The sequence below is a fragment of the Phocoena sinus genome, chromosome 12 (genome assembly GCF_008692025.1).
Source record: "Phocoena sinus isolate mPhoSin1 chromosome 12, mPhoSin1.pri, whole genome shotgun sequence".
In the NCBI taxonomy this organism is placed as follows: domain Eukaryota; kingdom Metazoa; phylum Chordata; class Mammalia; order Artiodactyla; family Phocoenidae; genus Phocoena; species Phocoena sinus.
Genome location: NC_045774.1, coordinates 38,284,854 through 38,311,021, shown reverse-complemented (window position 1 = coordinate 38,311,021; position 26,168 = coordinate 38,284,854). Strand labels below are relative to the sequence as shown.

At 35.4% G+C, this 26,168-nt stretch overlaps 1 protein-coding gene across 1 annotated transcript in view; it reads right to left on the bottom strand.

Annotated features, from left to right (window-relative positions):
* Positions 1 to 26,168, bottom strand: part of TRDN (triadin) — a 167,708-nt gene that overhangs the window by 105,760 nt on the left and 35,780 nt on the right. The window contains exon 2 of the mRNA XM_032650860.1: positions 8,521 to 8,730. Within this exon, the coding sequence (XP_032506751.1) occupies positions 8,521 to 8,730 (210 nt within the window). The remainder of the gene's footprint in view (positions 1 to 8,520; positions 8,731 to 26,168) is intronic.

The following is a 26,168-nucleotide window of genomic DNA, read 5'->3' as shown; positions in this document are numbered from 1 at the left end:
ACAAGGACCTAGAAGAACTAAAGAGCAAACAAACAATGATGAACAACACAATAAATTAAATTAAAAGTTCTCTAGAAGGAGTCAACAGCAGAATAAATGAGACAGAAGAATGGATAAGTGACCTGGAATATAAAATAGTAGAAATAAAGACCACAGGGCAGAATAAAGAAAAAAGAATGAAAAGAAATGAGGACAGTCTCGGAGACTTCTTGGACAACACTAAACACACCAACATTCGAATTATATGGGCCCTAGAAGATGAAGAGAAAAAGAAAGGGACTGAGAAAATATTTGAAGAGATTATAGTTGAAAACTTCCTAACATGGGAAAGGAAAGAGTCAAGTGCAGGAAGCGCAGAGAGTCCCATACAGGATAAATCCAATGAGAAACACTCCAAGACACATATTAATCAAATATCAAAAATTAAATACAAAGAAAAAATATTAAAAGCAGCAAGGGAAAAATAACAAACAAGGGAATCCCCATAAGGTTAATAGCTGATCTTTCAGCAGAAACTGTGCAAGCCAGAAGGGACTGGCAAGAATATTTAAAGTGATGAAAGGGAAAAACCTACAAAGAAGATTACTCTAACAGCAAGGATCTCATTCAGATTCGATGGAGAAATTAAAACCTTTACAGACAAGCAAGAGCCAAGAGAATTCAGCACCACCAAACCAGCTTTACAACAAATGCTAAAGGAATTTCTTTAGGCAGGAAACACAAGAGAAGGAAAAGGTCTACAATAACAAACCCAAAACAATTAAGAAAATGGTTAATAGGAACATACATATCTATAACTACCTTAAATTTCAATGGATTAAATGCTCCAACCAAAAGACATAGATCAGCTGAATGGATACAAAAACAAGACCCGTATAAATGCTGTCTATAAGAGACCCACTTCAGACCTAGGGACACATACAGACTGAAGTGAGGCGATGGAAAAAGATATTCTATGCAAATGGAAATCAAAAGAAAGCTGGAGTAGCAATTACCATATCAGACAAAATAGACTTTAAAAAAAGACTATTACAAGAGACAAAGAAGGACACTATATAATGATCAAGGGATCCATCCAAGAAGAAGATATAACAATTGTAAATATATATGCACCCAACATAGCACCTCAATAAATAAGGCAAATGCTAACAGCCATAAAAGGGGAAATTGATAGTAACACAATCATATTAGGGGACTTTAACACCCCACTTTTACCAATGGACAGATCATCCAAAATGAAAATAAATAAGGAAACACAAGCTTTAAACGATACATTAAACAAGAACTTAAGTGATATTTATAGGACATTCCATCCAAAAACAACAGAATACACTTTCTTCTCAAGTGCTCATGGAACATTCTCCAGGATAGATCATATCTTGGGTCACAAATCAAGCCTTGGTAAATTTAAGAAAATTGAAATTGTATCAAGTAACTTTGCTGACCACAATGCTATGAGACTACATATCAATTACAGGAAAAAATCTGTAAAAAATACAAATACATGGAGGTTAAAGAATACACTACTAAATAACCAAGAGATCACTGAAGAAATCAAAGAGGAAATCAGAAAATACCTAGAAACAAATGGCAATGAAAATACGACAACCCAAAATATATGGGATGCAGCAAAAGCAGTTCTAAGAGGGAAGTTTATAGCAATAAAATCCTACCTCAACAAACAAGTAACATCTCAAAGAAACAACCTAAACTTACACCTAAAGCAATTAGACAGAGAAGAACAAAAAAATCCCAAAGTTAGCAGAAGGAAAGAATTCATAAAGATCAGATCAGAGATAAATGAAAAAGAAATGAAGGAAACAATAGCAAAGATCAATAAAACTAAAAGCTGGTTCTTTGAGAAGATAAACGAAATTGATAAACCTGTAGCCAGACTCATCAAGAAAAAAAGGGAGAAGACTCATATCAATAGAATTAGAAATGAAAAAGAAGTAACAACTGACACTGCAGAAATAGAAAGGATCATGAGAGATTACCACAAGCAACTATATGCCAAGAAAATGGACAACCTGGAAGAAATGGACCAATTCTTACAAAAAAAGCACAACCTTCCATGACTGAACCAGGAAGAAATAGAAAATATAAACAGACCAATCACAAGCACTGAAATTGAGCCTGTGATTAAAAATCTTCCAACAGGGTTTCCCTGGTGGCGCAGTGGTTGGGAGTCTACCTGCCGATGCAGGGGACGCGGGTTTGTGCCCCGGTCCGGGAGGATCCCGTGTGCTGCGGAGAGGCTGGGCCCGTGAGCCATGGCTGCTGAGCCTGCGCGTCCGGAGCCTGTGCTCCGCAGCAGGAGAGGCCACAGGGGTGAGAGGCCCGCATACTGCAAAGAGAAAAAAAAAAAAAAAATCTTCCAACAAACAAAAGTCCAGGACCAGATGGCTTCACAGGCAAATTCTATCAAACATTGAGAGAAGAGCTAACACCTATCCTTCTCAAACTCTTCCAAAATATAGCAGAGGGAAGAACACTCCCCAACTCTTTCTACGAGGCCACATCACCCTCATACCAAAACCAGACAAAGATGTCACAAGGAAAGAAAACGACAGGCCAATATCACTGATGAACATAAATGCAAAAATCCTCAACAAAATACTAGCAAACAGAATCCAACAGCACATTAAAAGGATCATACACCATGATCAAGTGGGGTGTATCCCAAGAATGCAAGGATTCTTCAATATACGCAAATCAATCAATGTGATAAACCATATTAACAAACTGAAGGATAAAAACCATATGATCATCTCAATAGATGCAGAAAAAGGTCTGACAAAATTCAACACCCATTTATGATAAAAAACCCTCCAAAAAGTATGCAGAGAGGGAACTTACTTCAACATAATAAAGGCCACATATGACAAACCCACAGCCAACATCGTTCTCAATTGTGAAAAACTGAAACCATTTCGACTAAGATCAGGAAAAGACAAGGTCGTCCACTCTCATCATTATTATTCAACATAGTTTTGGAAGTTTTAACCACAGCAATCAGAGAATAAAAGGAATCCAAAACAGAAAAGAAGAAGTAAAGATGGTACTGTTTGCAGACGACATGATACTATACATAGTGAATACTAAAGATGCTACAGAATACTACTAGAGCTAATCAATGAATTTGGTACAGTATCAGGATACAAAATTAATGCACAGAAATCTCTTGCATTCTTATAAACTAATGATAGAAAATCTGAAAGAGAAATTAATGAAACACTCCCATTTACCATTACAACACAAAGAATAAAATACTTAGGAATAAACCTACCAAAGGAGACAAAAGACATGTATGCAGAAAACTATAAGACACTGACGAAAGAAACTAAAGATGATACAAACAGATGGAGAGATATACCATGTTCTTGGATTGGAAGAATCAACATTGTGAAAATGGCTATATTACCCAAAGCAATCTACAGATTCAGTGCAATCACTATCAAACTACCAATGGCATTTTTCACAGAACTAAAACAAAAAATTTCACAATTTGTATGGAAACGCAAAAGACCCCAAATAGCCAAAGCAATATTGAGAAAGAAAAACGAGCTGCAGGAATCAGGCTCCCGGATTTCAGAGTATACTATAAAGCTACAGTAATCAAGACAGTATGGTACTAGCACAAAAACAGAAATACAGATCAACGGAATAGAACAGAAAGCCCAGAGCTTAACCCACACACATATGGTCACCTTATCTTTGAAAAAAGAAGCAAGAATATACAATGGAGAAAAGACAGCCTCTTCAATAAGTGGTGCTGAGAAAACTGGACAGCTACATGTAAAAGAATGAAATTAGAACACTCTTTAACACCATACACAAGAATAAACTCACAATGGATTAAAGACCTAAATGTAAGGCCAGACACTATAAAACTCTTAGAGGAAAACATAGGTAAAACACCCTATGACATAAATCACAGCAAGATCCTTTTTGACCCACCTCCTAGAGAAATGGAAATAAAACCAAACATAAACAAATAGGACCTAATGAAACTTAAAAGCTTTTGCCCAGCAAAGGAAACCAGAAACAAGACTAAAAGACAACCCTCAGAATGGGAGAAAATATTTGCAAACGAAGCAACTGACAAAGGATTAATTTCCAATATTTACAAGCAGCTCATGCAGCTCAATATCAAAAAAACAAACAACCCAATCCAAAAATGGCAGAAGACCTAAACAGACATTTCTCCAAAGAAGATATACAGATTGCCAACAAACACATGAAAGGATGCTCAACATCACTAATCATTAGAGAAATGCAAATCAAAACTACAGTGAGGTATCACCTCACACCGTCAGAATGGTCATCCTCAAAAAATCTACAAACAATAAATGCTGGAGAGGTTGTAGAGAAAAGGGAACCCTCTTGCACTGTTGGTGGGAATGTAAATTGATACAGCCACTATGGAGAACAGTATGGATGTTCCTTAAAAAACTAAAAATAGAACTACCATACGACCCAGCAATCCAACTACTGGGCATATACCCTGAGAAAACCATAATTCAAGAAGAGTCATGTATCACAATGTTCATTGCAGCTCTATTTACAATACCCAGGACATGGAAGCAACCTAAGTGTCCATCAACAGATGAATGGATAAAGAAGATGTGGCACATATATACAATGGAATACTATTCAGCCATAAAAAGAAACGAAGTTGAGTTATTTGTAGTGAGGTGGATGGACCTAGAGTCTGTCATACAGAGTGAAGTAAGACAGAAACAGAAAAACAAATACTGTATGCTAACACATATATATGGAATCTAAAAAAAAAAAAAAGGGTCTGAAGAACCTAGGGGCAGGACAGGAATAAGGACGCAGACGTAGAGAATGGCCTTGAAGACACGGGGAGGGGGACGGGTAAGCTGGGATGAAGTGAGAGAGTGGCGTTGACATATATACACTACCAAATGTAAAACAGATAGCTAGTGGGAAGAAGCTGCATAGCACAGGGAGATCAGCTCGGTGCTTTATGACCACTTAGAAGGGTGGGATAGGGAGGGTGGGAGGGAGATGCAAGAGGGAGGGGATATGGGGATATATGTATATGTATGGCTGATTCACTTTATTATAAAGCAGAAACTAATACTCCATTGTAAAGCAATTATAGTCCAATAAAGATGTTTAAAAAATTAATAAATAAATAAGATTTTAAAAAAATAAAATAAAATGTATACAGCACTTGTGATAAACCAGGTTCTGCCCTAAACACTCCAAATATATTCATTTGTATAATTCTCTTAATCTTATTACATAGGTACTATTGTATAGATGATGAAACTGAAGCAAAGAGAGACTAAGTGACTTTTCTGATATCACAAGGGCTATAAAGTTGCAAGATCTGGATTTAATAGCAAGGAAATGCAGCACCAGAGTTCACATTCTTAACTACTTTCTTACACTTTCTGCTATACTGGATCAGGGAATGAGGGAAGGATGGTATGAGCAGAGGCAGGGAGGAGTGAGAGTGTATGTTTTCCTAGGCAAAGAAAACAGGTGAGAGCAATAGGAAGTATGGCTGGAACACGGGGTGCATGAGCGGAATTACAAGATGAAAATAAAGGGCTAAGCCAAGGACTTGAATTTCATGCCAAGGAATTTGTACTTGGCAGAAATACTCAATGAAATTTATGTTTTATGAAGATACCTTGGGGGCAATGTTAAAGGGGAGAGGCCTGGGTGAGGCAGACAAAAAGAAACTGCATTACCCCCTCTAAAGAGAATCAAGGTCTGAAGTGTAGTAATGGAGACTGTGGTAATAAGTGTAGTAATGGAGGTAATAAGTGTGGTAATAAGAGGAGGGAGCAAATTCATGAGGCATAAGAGGGTTGGCTGGCATACAGTGTGGTAACTGATCAGGTGCCCAGCAGATTTAACAGATGACTTGCAGGTTTCTTTTTGCAGGAAATGGATAGATGGTTAGGTCATTAATAAATATATAGAACTGGAGGAGGAGTCTTCACAAAGACGATGTACTTAGCAAACACTTCTTGAAAGAAGAAGTGAAGTAGTAGTAATACAGAGGTTATTTTTCCCCTAACAAATGAAATGCCAGGAACATAGGCATTATCCATAGTAACTAATTACAATGGTCCAAGGAAGCTCTACTGTGGACTATGTGCCTTACATTTAAGTAATCTAATCTGAAAATTTAATTATAGGTAGCTGCTCATTTTATCAAATAATTAAGAACAAATTCATCAGTAATTTATTTAGTATACTTATTAAAATATTAACTTTACAAATATTAGATTTACACACAATTCTTAAAATACATCTACTGTAAAAATTGAAGAACTATATTATATGACCATATTTGGTTCTAAAATTTGAATGAATGAAATTCTAAAAAAGAACAGATGAAAAATATCAGTCAATATAGGCTCAAGGGAAATGAAATTTCCTGGAGTAATGTAAACAACTGTTTTTCACTTAAAATTCTAGGTCATATTTTATATTATAGGCATTTCAACTGTATATTCTTTTAAGAGTCGGCATTACACAATATACCAAAACTATTGCCTACTTAAAGCAGAGGTTTATGGCTCTGGATAAATAGCCCTTTTGCTTTGGTTGACATCATGAGACTTAGCTCTACCTGTTAGATGATGCTCACTTTAACCCAGCTACCAACGGTACAGGGGGCAGAGTTATCTCAGTCACACCTCCATATCAATAAACCCAAACTATACAGTTTTTTGACTTTGTGTTATTCATACTTGCATTTCTTTTAACATAGCCATTTCCTGGCATATGTAGTAGATACTTGACAATAATTGTTCAATGAGTAAAATACCATAATGGGAAGTAGAGGATCTCTCAGTATATAGAATGCAACTTACAGTATTTATAGTTTCTGAGTTCTACTGATTCCACTCTTACTGAAGAAAGAACAGGTAGGTTGCAGGGTGCACAGGGCAAATATGAACGAGCACGTTAAGAAGCTAATAAAATGTTTTTGCTTATGATACAAAGGCATAAGCATAAACTCATTCATCTATTCATTTAATAATTATTGAGCACCTGACCGATTCCTTCCCTCAAGGAACTCACATGCTCAATAGAGCATGTCAGATGTGGAAATAGACAAATATAATTTTAAAAAAACAGAAAGACCTTGAACAAAGAGATGAACAATATACTCAGAGATTGGATAGGCCATAATGAAAATCTAAATTTCCTCACTTGTGATATTCCTATTTCACTCCGAATCTATAAGAACACATGGCTGAAAATGTTCATTGCAGCTCTATTTACAATAGCCAGGACATGGAAACAACCTAAGCGCCCATCATCGGATGAATGGATAAAGAAGATGTGGCACATATACACAATGGAATATTACTCAGCCTTAAAAAGAAATGAAATTGAGCTATTTGTAATGAGATGGATAGACCTAGAGTCTGTCATACAGACTGAAGTAAGTCAGAAAGAAAAAGACAAATACCGTATGCTAACACATATATATGGAATTTAAGGTAAAAAAATGTCATGAAGAACCTAGGGGTAAGATAGGAATAAAGACGCAGACCTACTGGAGAACGGACTTGAGGGTATGGGGAGGGGGAGGGGTGAGTTTTGACAGGGCGAGAGAGAGTCATGGACATATACACACTAACAAACGTAGTAAGGTAGATAGCTGGGGGGAAGCAGCCGCAAGGCACAGGGATATTAGCTCGGTGCTTTGTGACAGCCTGGAAGGGTGGGATGGGGAGAGTGGGAGGGAGGGAGACGCAAGAGGGAAGACATATGGGAACATATGTATATGTATAGCTGATTCACTTTGTTATAAAGCAGAAACTAACACACCATTGTAAAGCAATTATACCCCAATAAAGATGTTTAAAAAAAAAAAAAAAAAAAAAAAAGAACACATGGCTGGCCGTCGTATCGCATTACAAGTAATTCCTCGAAATTCCTTTTAACATTCTTTATTTTTAGGAAATCAAAATAGGATGTTTTAATGGGAGGAGCAAAGAGAATGTCTGGGAAGGAAACTTAGAGCCAGATAGTGGGGGACTTAAAAATACACAATTTTCCATTTGTCCAAAAGTGTTTTATTTGGGTTGGGTTTGGTTTTATATAGCCGAGTGTAAAATCCACAAATTATCCTTTATTAATGATTGATATAGTCCCTATTCCCAAACCAAATATCCACCAAGCTTTGGAATTGTTATCCTCATGAAACTATAACATTGAGCTTTTGTTCAGCTCTTCAAATCAGGTTTCATTTGAAGTCTATGAGAACAGGCAAAGATTAGAAGGAAATGTGAAGATGGGAACTAGCCCTTAGTGGCCCTCAAGCATGTTTGTGGGATGCTTTGTTTATTTGCAGGGTGAAGAGAAACAAAACCAGAGCTGGAGAGAACTCTGTTTCTTTCCATTTAAAAGCCAAACTTCTGCGGTACGGCAGACACTAATACAACATTGCAAAGTAGCTATACTCCAATAAAAATTAATTAAAAAAAAAAAAGAAAAGCCAAACTTCATGGATCTTACCTGAAAAGTTTCTGTAATCCACTAAGTCAAACATAACAATGGCCACAGCTGACCACGTGATGATCAGAGCAATGACCAGAAGCCAGGCTGCTGGGGAGCTGAATGTTGTCACTATATCTTCTGTGACTGTCCTCTTTATCACTTTTCCAGGGGATTTGGGCACAGATCCATTCTTGCTGTCTATCACAGTTGTGGTCGTAGATGCATTTCCTAATCGAACATTGGAAAAGGAGAATTATAATTTGGAATTTCATGTCAAATATTGATGACAAAAACCCCTTCCCCACAAAACACAGACTGTATAGGTATATATAGCTCTTTTATAGCATTTTCTATGGCAGAATACACCTCTTTAGTGGTAGAGCCAAACTCCCTGCCCGCTACCACATTTCACTTTCTCAGCATTTACCCTCCACCCTGATACCCATAGGCCCTCATAATCAGCATTCCTCGTCTCCCAAGTTCCATAAGTACTGCCAGCCAGGCCACAAACTATGTCATAATCTTCAATCATTTTTGCATGTCCCTTACCGCCTCATATACCCAATACCATCAAGGGCAATGGCTTTTTTGGTCAAGTTGCTTTTTAACCTTTTTCTTTTATTTAGGTTCATACGTCAGGTCTAAATACAAGCAAAAATATCCCCTCTGGGAGAGGAACAAAATCAGTGATAAAATAGTTCAAATGGATGAAATTTCTTTTGGATATTCTGGTTTAACAGCATAATTGACCCTCTATTAAAGCCATTAATTTTTATTTGTGAAAGGGGCATAGAAGATCTAAGAGATTAATGTTGGAAAATCTTATTATATCCAGAAACTTTTTATTTCTGCTTACAAAAGTCTACACTTTCAGTTCATGACTGAAAATTCAAAAAATATAAAAAATAGCAAAATAAATAAATAGATAATTATTTGGGTTTTTTATTAAACAATAGATTTACCATCGATAATTATTTGCATTCTCACCACACAAAAAGAACTGTTGACATATTTTTCTATTTATACCTACTTTTCTGTACATGCAAGTAAATACATAAATACGTTTTATTTCTGACAAGTCATCAACACACTCTCCGTTAGTTTTTTTTACTAGGCAATATATAATAAACATGATTTCTTGCTGTACATATTACATAAAATACCACTTAAGTGGCTGCATGGCATGTCATTCCATGGCTATGCATAATTTAGTTGAACAGCTTTCTACCCTGGGACATGGCAGAAGTTTTCTCAGCACATATTAATGATTTTTGTATAAGGAGAATTTCCTAAATATAGAATTTCTGGGCAAATAATATAATCACTTTTATATCTTTTGAGAATATATGTATATATTTGAAAATAAAAATAATTTGTTTCCTTATCCTTGACAACCCTGGGTATTACCGGTATTCAAAATATGTTCAATCACACAGGAGGAAAATTCTACTTCATTTGCAATTCTTTGATTGCTAGAGATAAGCTTTTTTATATGTTTATTTTTCATTTATATTTCTTATCCTGTGAAGTTTTTTGTTCATTTTTCTATAAACCTCCTTCTGGTGGTTTATAAAGTTGTGTACACATATACATATATACATAATGTATATGTATATATTTTGTATATGTATATTTGCATATACGTATATGAGTGTGTCTACGTGTAAATGTACTTACATGTATGCATGTGTGTACACATACATGCTTATAAATAAACACACACATATAGGATAGTACCACTTTATCTAAACTTATGTTGCACTTTTTTCCTTCAACTGTTTACTTTTTCTTTTTATGACTTTTTTTTTTTTTTTTTTTTCGGTACGTGGGCCTCTCACTGTTGTGGCCTCTCCCGTTGTGGAGCACAGGCTCCGGTCGCGCAGGCTCAGCGGCCATGGCTCACGGGCCCAGCCGCTCCGCAGCATGTGGGATCTTCCCGGACCGGGGAACGAACCCGTGTCCCCTGCATCGGCAGGCGGACTCTCAACCACTGCGCCACCAGGGAAGCCCTTTTTATGATATTTTTATGTATAGAGTAAACATTTAAAAATTTTGTAACTCATTTTTCTTCTGTAAAGTTGCTGCCTTTGCATAACTAGAAAGTGTCCCCTCAATGGAGAGCAGGCATATATGACTATATTGACAAGCCTTGACTCATAGAAAGTTATCTCTAGAGGAAACTTAGAGACTATTTGGAACAAATATATCATGTTTCATTTAAGAACAATTGAAGACCAACCAGAAATTACACAGATGTGGAGTAAATAACTGAGCACTAAAGAGAAAAAATACCCCTAACAATCCAAATATTTTTGCCAAAATTACAGCTTAACAATATATTTCATATACTTTAAATATGAGCTACGTTGTCTACAACAATTAAAGAATTACATATTAGGGAAGAGAAAATTTTGATTAATCACATTCTAATATACATAAGTAAATATTTTCAATTTTATCTCTAAATTACATTCCTAAATTTTTTTTAAAAAGCAAATTTTCAAACTTCTTTGACATTAAAAATTAAAAAACAATTTTTCCACTCCCAACCGGAAACTTCTTTGACATTTTTCACAAAATGAATTTCACCTAAATGGAGTTACTCTTAGAATAATCTTCGCCATTATCATCATCACTATCATTGTTACTTTGGCCACTACTTCTACAGGTAGGACTACAACCACTACTATCATGATAAGGAAGGGCTAGAAGTGCAAGATTAACCTTAGAAACAAAGGCTGAGGGACTAACTCCTCGATAAATGCAGACATTTATTTCCACTTAATAGCATATACATTAGGCTAAGACAGTTTCAGGGAACCAAAAAAAGAATGCTATGACTTCCTCCATGTCTTTCCTAATCAATTTATTTATTGTAATACAGGAAAACAGGGACACATACTGTAATTTATTCATATTAGTGGATCCTGTTTTGCCCCATTAACAAAATTAAGAGAGATGATTGATAACAAATAAACTTATTTTGTTATTGTACAAATGTTATCAGATATGTAACTGAATTCTTTAAAGTACAAAAAAAAAGTTTGAACCCTGAAACAGATGTGTGCACTGCGTACTTAAAGTATAAATTCAGTTCATAAGACAATTTTTAGTTGTTGACAGAAGAAATGAAAATACCACATGCAAAATTAAGTACTCTAGTTAATAAAGTTTTCTTTGTTTCTTTACCCATAAAATGGTACTTTCCTCCCCTATATAGAAAGAAAATAAATGACATAAAATTCTAGACTGACTAGGGAAAAGAAAATCAAATGCATTCTAGTGTATATATTAGTAGGTATTAATAATAACCAAACATAACTATACAACTATTTTTAGATGACAATGGTAAATCTAGGCATATATTTTTAAGAGTAAAAAGCTGATGAGAAACATCAGTGGTAAAATCATTTAATTAAAATTTTAAAACAACTTTAGGTATAAATTAATAATAGTAACAATGAATCTCCTTTCTTCTCTGAAAATCTATGTGAATACATATCCCAAGCTCTAAAATTCAATTTAGTTGAAATGATACCAAGATGGAAAAATAACTTTAAAAAACAGATTTCAGTTTGTACCTGAGGTGGTGCTCAAAGAAAGAAAAATTAGAAAGAACTCATATCATATCCTCTCACTGAATTTCGTGCCAAATTCCCATCACTTCTAATGGCAGTTCTGAAAATGGATGAATGATAGAAATACTCTGAAATGCGATTCAAGACTCAAGTGGGGCTACAAGTGAATCAAATGATTCGCGGGAGAGTAAGTGAATTATAAGTGTGTAGGAGAGGCCGACGTGAAAGCTGATATGTTGCTAAACTCCAGTTTTTTAACTTCTGGAAGGCTTCCTACTATCACTATATAGAGAACATGGGAAGAATTGCTTTTGCTCTTTAGATTCACTTCAGTGAACTGTGTGTAAGAGAGTATTTCTGCAGACAATAACATACACACCTGCTTGGTATCTTGAACCTGAAAAAATAAACGTACTGAGATTTGATACAAAATTAGTTGAATTCTGGTCCCATTTTTAAAAGACAGAAAAATTTTTATGGGATAAGAATTTCTACATTTTTTCCCTTTTTTATCAGGAAATTGAGAGAGTATATAAATTCAGGGAGTAATGCAAGTTCAGAGTTAAAATATGACTTTTAATTTTTTAAAGAACTGATTTTAGTATAAATTCCAAATTTTATTTCACCTTACAGTCCTGCCAAAACAATTATGGTACAATATTTTAAACAAATAAAAATGACAAAGTTAACACTAAACAATTTTTTAATCTTTTCTATTTTTTTTTCATCCTCACATCCTCAAAAATTCCACTTAAGAATTAATCAAGATTCCAAGGTGATGAAAACATTCTGAGTATCCAACAGCAAAACCATAAGCAATTTGAAAGTAACCTGAAGGTTACCCTGCTTAAGGAAAATTATGTGTTGCCTTTGTTATGGAAACACACTAGGTTGTAACTTTCAATTTCCATTCAGATTTACTTATAGAAACCACACAGTGCCAAGAAGAATAAAATTGAGGGGAAATAAATTGCCTTCTCTGACAGCTGGTCAAGATATATGCAAAGAATAGAGTGTGTAATCTGAGATTATTTAATGTTTGAGAAGCACTCTGGAGATGAAAACAGCTAGTTATTGATATGGTGGAAAAATGAGAGGTAAATATTACTGAGAAATTTGATATGGGTGATGTTTCTTTTTTTTATAAATTTATTTATTCATTTATTTAATTTTTGGCTGCATTGGGTCTTCGCTGCTGCACACAGGCCCTCTCTAGGTGCAGCGAGTGGGGGCCACTCCTCGTTGCGGGGCGCAGGCTTCTCATTGTGGTGGCTTCTCTTGTTGCAGAGCACAGGCTCCAGGCACGTGGGCTTCAGTAGTTGTGGCACACGGTCTTCAGTAGTTGTGGCTCATGGGCTCTAGAGAGCAGGCTCAGTAGTTGTGGCGCACAGGCTTAGTTGCTCCACGGCATGTGGGATCTTCCGGGACCAGGGCTCGAACCCGTGGCCCCTGCATTGGCAGGCGGATTCCCAACCACTGCGCCACCAGGGAAGCCCTGGGTGATGTTTCTTGAAAGTTGGTGTCTCACAATTGGAGCAGAGCAGCGAGGATATGTGACAGTACTTTCCATGCCTACGTTTTCATTCCATTCGTTTTGATTTCATACAAATTATTTTGATTGCCAGGTAGCCAGAATCAGCTTCAAAAAAAGTGGGGATCTGCACTGCTATATTTAGCATGGATAACCAACAAAGACATACTGTATAGCACAGGGAACTCTGCTTAATGTTATGTGGCAGCCTGGATGAGAGGGGAGTTTGGGGGAGAATGGATACCTGCATACGTATGGTTGCAGGTATGTATATGTACCATATGTATGGTTGAGTCGCTTTGCTGTGCAGCTGAAACTATCACAACATTGTTAATCGGCTATACTCCAATATAAAATTAAAAGTTAAAAACAAATAGTTCAAAACAAAACAAAACAAAAAAACAAACAAAAAAGAAGTGGGGATCTGGCTGAAGGGCCAAGAGACTCTGCTCCATAAAGTAAAATTAGGGCTGCTTATGTAGTAGCTCCAAAGACCACAGCCAGGTTATGCATTGGAGAATAAATCGTAAGTCTCCTGAAAGAATTCACTTAACCTCATCATGCCTTATTAATCAGATGAGGAAAGTGCCATGCCCCTTGCCCATTATTATTCCTATGGGAATAATACAATACAGTCTCTTCTAGGATCCTCAAGGAAGACACCTAGAATGGTATAAATAAAATATTGCATATTGCATATTCATTTCATAAAAGCATTAATTTGAATTTCACAGTTAACTGTGCAATGTGGTTTGTGGAATACTCTAACACTAAATTTTTTCTGCAAAAATTAGAGAGCAAAGGAGAGCAGGGCAGTATATACTATCAGTGAAAAAAAAAGTTATTTCAAAATTATAGTAAGAATGTAATTCCCAGTCACAAGAATGACCTTTGCTATATTTTTAAGTGTTCCAGAAAACATGCATATAAGTAAGAATTTTGGAGAAACTCTACTGAAAAGATTTTTAAGCAAATAAAGTTGAAAAGTGAAGAATCCATCTTTTAAATTGCATATTTTATTAATCCTAGTGTTTGAAGAATGGTCTGTGTATCAATAGCAAAAACAAACTTATACTTACCAAAGGGGAAACGTGGCAGGGAGGGATAAATCAGAAGCTTGGGATGAACACACACACACTACTATATTTAAGATAGATAGTGAGAAGATAGCACAGCTGTTAAAATAGCTGTTTGCTTAGATTGCCTACACCATTTTTATCAGATAAATTATAGGTAGCAAGTTATAAGATTATCAATGAGGAATTAAATTTTCTTTATACAGTTTTTTATCTCAGCCACTAAAATATTTTTATTTTACAGGAAAGACACGAACCTATTGATATGATGCAATCCTTACTTGTAGTGAATTTTGCAGAATAAACAGGTAATAGGATGCTTCTGCTACATTTTAGGATCACATACTCTTTTGCCATTGCTGTATTTCCCCTGACAGATGTGATGAATCCATGCTGGTAAAACAGTAGTTTACAGACTTAAGAAAATTAGTTTCATTTTGAGAATTTTTCAAGTGCTCTTTTCTTGTTGTACGAGAAAACCTAAACGACTAAACTATTGATTTTAGGAAGTCAACCTCTGTAAGAACAAATAAACTTTATGAAAATAAATGATAAAAAAAAGATAGATAACCAACAAGGATCTACTGTATAGCACAGGGAAATCTACTCAATATTATGTGATAACCTATATGAGAAAAGAATCTAAAAAGATGATATATGTATATGTATAACTGAATCACTTTGCTGTACACCTGAAACTAACACAACATTGTAAATCAACTACACTACAATAAAGAAAAAGAATGTCTATGTATCATATACATAGAAATCTGTGACCACTAAATTATGCTTTTCTAGTATAAACTGAATGAAAAAGATTTTGAGAGGCAAGTTAAATCATGACAATTCACAAAAACAATCTTTATCAAAATAATCCTAGACATTCAAATTGATATATATCTAAGATTGGTAAACCATAGGAAGTAACCTAGAGAAATTTTTAGAAGAATCCAGATTCTAAGCACTTAAAGAAAAGCTATTCACTCTCTTTCAAGGTAAAAATTGCTTTTGTCTTAAACCGGAAACGGACCCCCTGCCAATTTCAATCATGAAAGCCCTAAACTGCCATCTCTTTCCCCAGATTTAGGGTATGTGATTATTGTAATATTTCAGAGAATGATTTGGCCACCTAATCTACCTGCAAAGATGAAGAGATATACACCTATATTTTGCGTTATCTAGCACTCCTTGCTACCCACTCGCTCCCTCTACCCTTCCAGGAAGTGAATTTCTTTTTCCAGTAGTGGGATTAGAAAGTGAACACTCCCCTAACCCCCAAACATAGGAATGGGTCTTTAAGACAAGCCTGACCACTTAGAACATTCCCTCTTGCCTAAGACTGCGAAGGGATGGGGCAATCAGAGTCCTCCTCAGTTTTCTCGGAACTATTGGAGTTATACTCTCTTTCTGCTTGGTTTACCAAGCTGGTGGGGTCTACCAGTAGTCCTCTAGCCCACCAGTTGAAGAATCTGCTGCAAGATAGAAAGAGGTAGAGTCCAGATACCACTGTGTGGGTTCACGGAGCCAGCTGTGTTTACAGTCAGATTTATCTCTGGACTTCCAGTTATATGAGAATATAAAAACTCCTTTAATTTGGTTGTGCTTGCATTACCAGCCATCAGAAGTTCTGACTGATGCTCTTGCTTCTGCTAGGAATGTAAATAATTATTTTCCTTCATCTCTGTCATGAGGGGTGATCAGTCAGAATGATCTAAATATCCAGATTCCTTTTTTAAAAAAAATTATTTTCATTTTTGAAAGAAAATCTCAAATCTCACTCTTATTTTTTGAGTGGCTGTGTTGTCTTGGTCGTAAACGAAATGAGGTTTTTTGGGGGTTTTCAAGGTCAGATTCTAATATTGAAGTGCTCCTTCTAGGAAGAGCTCACTTGTGTTCTGGTTGAGTGAGAGGCAGGATATCTCCCTCCCTGGGCAGTGGGCCCTCGCTGTGACCTGCTAGCCGCTTCCCAGTACTCCTTACTGCCAAGTAATAGATGTCTCTTCTTGTATTAGTTCCGGTAAGCCTAGGTTTCCCCTACCTTTTGAACTTTTCACTTTCAACTTAGCAGTTACTCCCCATTCAGGATAATTGTTTTCCTACAAATAGCAATCTGAATTTAAAGGTGAAAAGCAATGGTAAGTGCATAACTAGAATTCACTTTCTGAAACAATATGTATTGAACTCTTAACACATTACAGGTAAAATACATTGGGTTTTACTAATCTAACTTGGGCAAGGATTTCTGATGAATTCCTTTTTTTTCTTTAAAAAAAAAATGGTCTTACTGAAACTCCACTTTTAAAAGCCAACTTTTCTTTCAAGAATTGCCTCAAATGCCTCACTTCTTTTGAAGTGAACACTACTGTTCTTACCTATGATTCTATAACATTTTTTGATTAATACAATGATATGGGTGAAATTATCCCAACTCTTGTATAGTTCTTTTGTTTTCAACAAAGCTCCAGGTTGGAAGCAAGTCATTTACCCTTTCATACAACTTAGCACAGCACTTTTTTATACAGCGAGGCCCCAACAAACACTTAGTAAACGTGAAAAACTTCGTAAGTTTTGCTAAGGGAATCAGCTAAAGAAAGTGTCATGTTAAATAACATCTATTTCTACATATAGAAGGATGTGTAGGCAGTGATTTCTATCCAGAAAAATAAATACAAATGAAAAAATATTTTTATGACATGATAAAATGTTGAATTGAGATGTATGTTTACTGATAGAAGTAAAAGCATATCTGTTCAGAAATTTTGCCATTTGCAGCAACATGGATGGACTTGGAGGTCATTATGCTAAGTGAAATAGTCAGACAGAGAAAGATAAATACTGTATGATATAACTTACATGTGGAATCTAAAAAATACAACAAACTAGTGAATATAGCATAAAAGAAGAAGACTCACAGATATAGAGAAGAAATTAGTGGTTATCAGTGGGAAGAAGGGGGAGAGGGGCAATGTAGGGATAGGGGAGTGGAAGGCACAGACTATTGGGTGTAAGATAGGCTCAAGGTTGTTTTGTTCAACACAGGGAATACAGCAATGTTTTGTAATAACTATAAATGGAGTATAACCTTTAAAAATTGTATAAAAATTACAGCTAAAACAACACATCTGTTCAGGTACATCTCATAAGAAGTGGGAAGTTTAGCTGGTCAACAAAATTAAGTCTTCCACAGAGGACGAAAGACTAGTGGGGCACAGAAAAAGATGTGCAATCTCTTTGACTAAAAAAAGCATGTATTTACTAAATAATGTCAATAATTAAGCAGAGACGTTCCTTTCTAATGAGGCAATTAAAACTAGTATCTTGAACATTATTAAGGTTGATAAATCTCCAAAAGATGCAACAACTGGGAGAGGTTTCTACAACCAGATTAGGCAGAATAAATGTGCAGATGAATAAAAGTGCTGAGGATCAATTTACACCCGTGACGGTACATTTTCTTAGTCAGCTGGGGCTGCCGTCAAAAAATACCACAGACCACAGATGGGGTGTCTTAAACAACAGAAATTTATTTTCTCACAGTTTTGGAGGCTGGAAGTTTTAGTCAGGGTGCCAGCATGGTCAGATTCTAGTGAGGACTCTCTTCCTGACTTGCAGATGGCTGTCTTCTCACTGTGTCCTCACATGGCAGAGAGAGCACAGGAAGCTCTCTACTGTCTCGTGGTATAAGGGAACTAATTCTATAATGAGGGCTCTACCCCCATGACCTAACCTAAACCTAATTACCTCCCAAAGACCTCATCTCCAAATACCATCACACTGAGGAACAGGGCTTTGACATGTGAATTTGGGGTGGGGCGGGGACACAATCAGTCCGTAGCATGCATGTTTCCGTCTGATTATTTAAAAACTACTCAAAAGAATATTAATATATTTAAGCGTAATAACCATAGTTATTTTAATAGAGCTATATCTTTCATACTAAATTAAAGGAAATCATGGCCATGGAGCCGTACTACCAGTACATGCCCAAGTAGCCCAAATCAAAATGTCAGTGTGTACTACACATAGTGGGATAGTTTAGGGATGGAAACTAATTAACAAGACCCATGATGTGACTTTTTTTATGACAATGATTTTGACATATTCAATCAGATTCATTTTAGGAAAATAATCCATCCTGACGTCATGAACCCAGAAAGTCTCATGCAAGAAGATAAATCATTTTAGGGCCTAATTTTTTGAGTTTGAAGTTTGGGTATGGAATTGACAGAAAATCTCCCAAATTCTGTGGATTCAGTTTTAGGCAAAGAAAAGTTAGACACTGGTTCCTAGCAAATATGATTTGAACAGGACAGACATAAGATCCATGAACTATATTCAGTTCTTTTGAGAAATTAACTTTCTAGTATTTTACATTTGGGTTGACACATTTTCTTCCTGCGCTAAATATACATAATTGAAATGCTTTTACCTAGCCCCAGCAGTCTTCCTGCTAAATTGCCCCATTGCCATTGAATTACAAATCCAGTGAAATAGAAAAGGTATTTCAACTTGGAAAAAAATTCTAAATTCAATGCTTCAAAATCATTAGCTTTCCATGATTTGTTGGCTCTAATGTGTGTTTTTTACTTTCTTTTCCTTACATTTTCATGGAAATCAACTCTGCCTTGAGAATTAATCATCTCCTGCTGCTTTTACCCCACAAGGAGTAGTAATCCTGTCATTCTGGTGTCACAGTAGCTTCTACTTTATTTCCATTAAGAGAGTGTGACAGTCCCCCCAAACCAAAAAGAGCACACTGCATATTCATACCCTTTTCATATAAATGTACTCGGTAATAATAATAAGGACTTCATGTATTGTTTCTGCTTAAAACTATAGTCATATAAAATGATTGGTTTCTCATGTTGTATCAGCTACTTTCTGGAAATTTAAGGAAACGCAAGAACTAAGACCTAAATTTCTTTCAAGTTTACTTCTCTGGGTGAGTTTTTAGGCATTTGTTTCATGAATCAACCTGCTTTATTTTTGATATGCTTAAATATAAATAAAACTAGACTTGTGCTTTCTAGTTATAAGGAAATTTGTATCCATTGGATGGAAAAGTAGTGATAATTCAATAATATTTTCATAATATTCAGTAATATTTTCATATGTACATGTATATGAACAAGGATATTTTAGAGTATATAATCATTAAGTAGGGACATAACTGATTTCATTGAGTACCCCAGGGGTTTTTAAAATAAATAAAACTTATAATGAAATACCTTTATTTTCATTAGTAATATAAATTGACACTTTCTATAGTCACTCCAGAATTAATGCTATTGCCATAATTGGATTAAAAGCAGACACATAGATTTTTTTTTTTTTTTTGCCGTACGCGGGCCTCTCACTGCTGTGGCCTCTCCCGTTGAGGAGCCCAGGTTCCGGACCTGCAGGCTCAGCGGCCATGGCTCATGGGCCCAGCCGCTCCGCAGCATGTGGGATCTTCCCAGACCGGGGCATGAACCCGCGTCCCCTGCATCGGCAGGCGGACTCTCAACCACTGCGCCACCAGGGAAGCCCAGACATGTAGATTTTAAAAAAAATTTTATTGCAGTATAGTTGATTTAAAATGTTAGTTTCTGCTGTACAGCAAAGTGAATCAGTTATATATACACATATATCCACTCTTTTTTAAGATTCTTTTCCCATATAGGTCATTACAGAGTATGGAGAAGTGTTCCCTGTGCTATACAGTAGGTCCTTATTAGTTATCTATTTTATATATAGTAGTGTGTATGTGTCAATCCCAATCTCCCAACTTATCCCTTCCTCCCTGCCCTTTCCCCCCGGTAACCATAAGTTTGTTCTCTACATCTGTGACTATTTCTGTTTTGTAAATAAGTTCATTTGTACCATTTTTTAGATATAAGTGATATCATATGATATTTGTCTTTCTCTGTCTGACTTACTTCACTCATTATGACAATCTTTAGGTCCATCCATGTTGCTGCAAATGACATTATTTTGTTCTTTTTTTATAGCTGAGTAATATTCCATTATATATATGTACCACATCTTCTTTATCCATTCTTCTGTCTAGAATTTTTAAATATTTAATAAAGTAAAATATTTAAGAATTTTTGTGAGAAAAAATATATGCTTAGAATTGGATACCATTATAATAGGATATTACTATATTTTGTTTAACTTGAACCCAAATCTTCATTAAGCTATTTGAAAGGTTTAGACAGAGCAGAATAACCTAGCTCAAACCCTCATCTTTCTGAACAGAGTCTGTATATCTCATGAAGAAAATACACATATTGCATGAAGAAAATGCAGCCTGAAAATTTAGAGAGAGAAGATTTGCTGTGTGGTTTTTATTTTAAATCATCTAATCTATAGGGGAAAAAAAGCAGCTTCCTGTGCCTTTCAAAAGACTTCCAAATGAGCTTGAAGCTCTTTTATGTATTTCTGAAAAGAACATTAAGGTATCCATGCCCATATTTCAAAAATGCAAGCAATTAGGTAAACACAAATAATACTTTATACAAATCTTTCTTCTAAGGAGCACATAGGGTTTTTGAAACAGCTGATAAAGCTGCACACATGACATGAAAGGAAACTGAAACAGAGGAGTTAAAGAGAACCAGTTTTCTGAAGTCTACTCATTATTAGAGTTTTCAAAGTATTATGTATTGCTTAGTCCCTAACATCTTCATCCTCTGAATTGTTTGTCCAAATAGACCTAAAATTGATCTTAAATTGTCTGTGAAGAAGATGCCACTCACTGGCAACTAATTTCTCTGGGAAATTAAAGTTCTGATACAAAACAATTTGAAAAAGCAAACAGATAAACAAAATGATGAATGGTTGAACTATTTCCTTCTAGCCCCTTCACACCCATCAACATTTCAGTTTTTATTGAGCAGAAGAGCAGTCACTTTGTGGAGTATTCTGGAGATAAAATTATATCCTCAGCACCTCAAGGAGTAAGAAATAAATGGAAAATTAGGTCATTGTCCTCTAAGAACCTACTTGGTATTTACTGTCAGGTGGACTTGACTTTGGTTTTGGTGTTAATCACTAGGAGAGTGGAGCCACTTCCCTCAGAGTCAATCCAGGGTCAACTCTAGGTGTTGGAACTGTCAGTATTACATGGAACAGTGAAATTCCCTAACCTATCATTTGAAAAGCTTATCCAAATAGGATTTTACTATTGACAGACACATATTTCTGACCTTAGATCACCCAGAGCAGTTATTTCGGTGGAGAGAGCATTTTTATAGGCTTTATTTGACTAAGCTTATTCAAGCATTACAGCTGCATTAGTATTACCAAGTCATAGCAAATTTGGTAAAATAAGCTTTATAAAATTGTGTTTGCCCTATAGCATGCGTTTTTAGAAACTACTAAGCAGCTTTCCCTTGAGTAACATAGCTCTACAGTTATGCTCTACAAGATGCTTGCCATCCAATGTCTCCCTCCGTTGTAGAAGAGAAGTGAGAAACAATTTAGGGATCATTTTTCTTGCATAAAAAACTCACTTTCCTCTTTAATTTTATAACAAAAAGCATTAAATATTCAAATATGAATATTAAACCCTTTGATTCAGTATTAAAGGAGGTTCTTCAAAGATGGCATCAATTCTATTCTGCATCTTACTTCTGAGGAAGTATGCCTCCTAAAAAGACTCCACAGATTGTAAAAAGAATCAGATCATAAAAAAATTTGCTAAGGCAATTTTCAGGAGAAAATCATAATGGTTAATACCCTAGTCCTAAAACTGATCATAATTATGTTGCTTTAGGCATATATAGCATCTCTGCTCCAGGGAAATTAAAGATATTCTAGATCAAAATAAGTCTAGAATAATAAAGATAAAATTAAAGACACTCACACAAGCCAGATTTTCTGGATATACATATGTATGTGTGTGTGTATATATATATGTGTATATATATATATATATATATATATAATTTTATTTATATATAAAATTTCCTGTGGAAAACTCAGTCATTTCAGAAGCCACAGTGACTCAAAAAGAGCACTTATGTTCCAAAGTTCCAAAGGTCACTGTGGAATTATTCAAGTGATGGCTTCTGGTAGTAATGCTCTTGATTGTTTTTCTTCTGTTATAGAAATGTTAGATTAAAAAATATGTGTATGTGTATGTACTTTGAAATTTGTATGCACAACTAAGCACGCACACGCACACACATACAAATATGGTAGGTTAGGCAAGCATATGCCATCTACATATTTTAATGAAATGATAGACCATCAAAACCCAAAGTAACTGCAATTAGGTCAGATACTTAATTACTTGTCCAAATTATTCATTTTTCACTAACTTGAAATATTAGATCCTTTTAATCAGATATTTAACTGTTAAATAATTCTATCCTTTATGCCTTAATCCATAAACTATAATGTAAATAAAGACTACACATTTTATTTTTTGCCAAAAGAATCAACATGTATGAATGTTACGCTTTCAGAGAAAATTTTCTTGTAGATTATGGGCTTTGTATGATTTAATTATAACATGTCATAAAAAAATGATTGTTAAGTTAAAATATTTACAGTAAAAATGTTTCTTCAAAGAATAACCCCTTCCTTCACCAATCCCAGAAAAAGAAAACATTCGCTCCAATAATTTAAAAATGCCGGAAGCATAAATGCAATTAAGCAGAATAAAATCCTGGCTGTAATATTTGCTGATTGATCCTAAGAAAATTTACTCAACAAAATCTACCACCCTCAGTACTCACAATGTGGGGAATCCTTTCAGGTTAATAAACAGCTTAAAAGTCATACAGTGAAAGGTCAAAAAATAGATTTGAACCTTTTTTAGTATTATTTAGATAACATATCTCTAGTATTAAAAAAAAAAAGCTTTTCAATTTATCACTCAATCGTGAAGAATTCTCAGTTGCCAAATGATCAGATCCCATTCTCTAACAAGAAGGCCTAAATATTGCAAAACCCAAAACAAACAAACAAGAAAAATAAGTCTAGAATATGATCCCAGCCCAGAATATGCCTCTGTAATACAGAAAGTGTTAAGGTACACAGTCTGTGAGAACCACAATTCCTTATTTATAAAAATGACAATTTTTGATCCCATAGACTCCATAGTACTACCAAAATGTTTATAGCAAAATAGCAACATTTCCTGGTGTCCTACAAATTGTTTCTCATGAAATTGAAAATAATCTGTAAAGTTTGTCTTAATTATGTAAAGCAGAACATTTTAATGAAATCACTTATTAATTTATTCAGTTGTTCATTTGTACTTCTCACAGACCTTATGAATAAAAGTCTTTTTTAAAACTCATTATTCTGGTGCCTCTTATGAAATAGTATTTTATTATTTTTCATATGGCCCTTTCTATAGTCACATAATCCTCAGATTCTATGACCTGTAAAGCAAGCCATTAGTGAATGGGACAAAATCAATTTGCCCTGCAATGGATCGTGATGAAAGACTGAATAGCTGCTAAGGAGACTTTCCATAAATAGATTTGCAAACCTAAATGAGAAATTAAAAAGCACTTAAGTATTCTTTTTGTCTTTTTTATTTTAAATTTTTTTTTTGTCTTTTTTTAAAGATGGCGTTTGTTCTTCTGAAAGGAGAGAGTAATCAGAAAAGGACTTGTCAGATTATTATCTTTTTAAAGACATAAAGAATATACCACAGGTCAATAGCAAAAGGTTGGGGATGGAGCATGAACTGGGCACTGGAGCAGAGGTGACTGAGGGACCTCTTGGGTGTCACTCCACCTGTCTACAAGGCAGTCAGTCTCTGCAAATGTAAATCAGGGACCGCCCTTCCCTTCCTACAATGAACAAGACCAGCTGAGAGTGAAAAAGTGATACTCTTAACTGTAGTGCTCAGTAAGTGCCATGAAGGGAATGTGACCTATAGCGTAGTCCTAAGTGGAATAAAAGGGCTTTTATACAGGTGACAAAAAACCAACAGATCATATCACTGTCACCTCTACCTTTGAGGCTCTGTTATCTACCCTAACCCTAATAATGACAAAAAGCATAAGTACAAAGAATCGCACACACCAAGTCTCAGGCAACTCTGTCTCCCATCACTCATCCCTTCAATTTATATACTATGGCCAACCCCAAATTTCTGTGATTCCTGGGACACACTGTGTCTGTTCTTTCCTCTGTGAATGTGAGTAGTCTGCAGCCTAAGACAGAAATGACTTTATCCAGTTGTCCACCTTACCCCCTACTCCCTCTGCAGGACTCAATTTTATTGGAACACAACCACACCCATTTGTTTGTGTGTTGTCTTTTGTCTATTTCTATGATTTCCTGCTAAGGTAGCAAAGTGGAGTAGTTGTACCCTAGACCATTTGGCCCACCAAATCTAAAATATTTATTATCTGGCCCTTTAATGGAAAAAGTTCGCCAATCCCCTCTCTTTGAGGAGAGTAACTGACAAAGTAAGAACTTAAAAATATATGTTAAGTGGTTTTAAAATCAGGAAGCAATTTAAGCTAGCATTTAAAAAATACTAATCAGGCATAGGGGAGGCATATGACATAGTGACATAAAAGTAGGGTGTAGATGGAACAGTACTGGCTTTGAATCCTGGCTTTGGTCTTTACTGGCAACTGTACTTTAGTGTTCACCTATAAAACCCAAATCATTAAAACTACCTCACAGGATTGTCATGAAGAATGGAGTTTTTAGCACAGCGTCAGGCACAATAGCTTACTCTTTTCCCTCTATAACTAACCTTCCTTACTTTAATGTATTGTTGATAATAGTGATAAATATGTTTCCATAAAAATATGGCTTCTTAAAATGTCTCTCTTAGGAGGAAAATTACTTCAGCTCCATCACTCTTTTAGCTCTGTACATGGCATTCTGAAGTACTGAGATTAAACCGCTTTTTCATGTATATGGTAATTGGGGTTATATAACTGAGAATGTAAGCCCTGGAGGCTTAGAGGTTCATTTCTTTGAAAAGACTTTGCATTGCACAGTATACAACTGATGCTCAACTCATTCATAGCTACCATTATAATAAAGCCAAGAGATGTAAACAATTCAGAAAAGTATTTCTCCAATGAATGTTCAGAATGCATAATGGATAAAATCATGCATTTTCATTCATATGAAAAACCCATAATGTTTTTAATGCATTCACCACCAATTACAAAAAGCACAGTATTGCAGTTTTTGTTTATCTCTGCCATAATTTGGTGCTATTCTTTATTCTAAACAGGCATTAGGTCCCAAAGGATTTTTTCATAAGGTGGTTATTTGGAGCACAAATGTGTTTCCCCATTTTAATTAAAGAATATTACGAAGGTTGGTTATAGTCTCAGTATGCCAATCAAAACCTTTTTAATATTATGCAGCTGAACTGTTGTACAAATAAAACCGTAGACATCCTCATGCTTTTTAACATGTTTGTATATTACCTACATGAGGGCCTAGTCAGTTTCAGCCTCAGATCTTTCAGAAAGCCTTAGATATCAACTTCCAGGGTGACTTAAA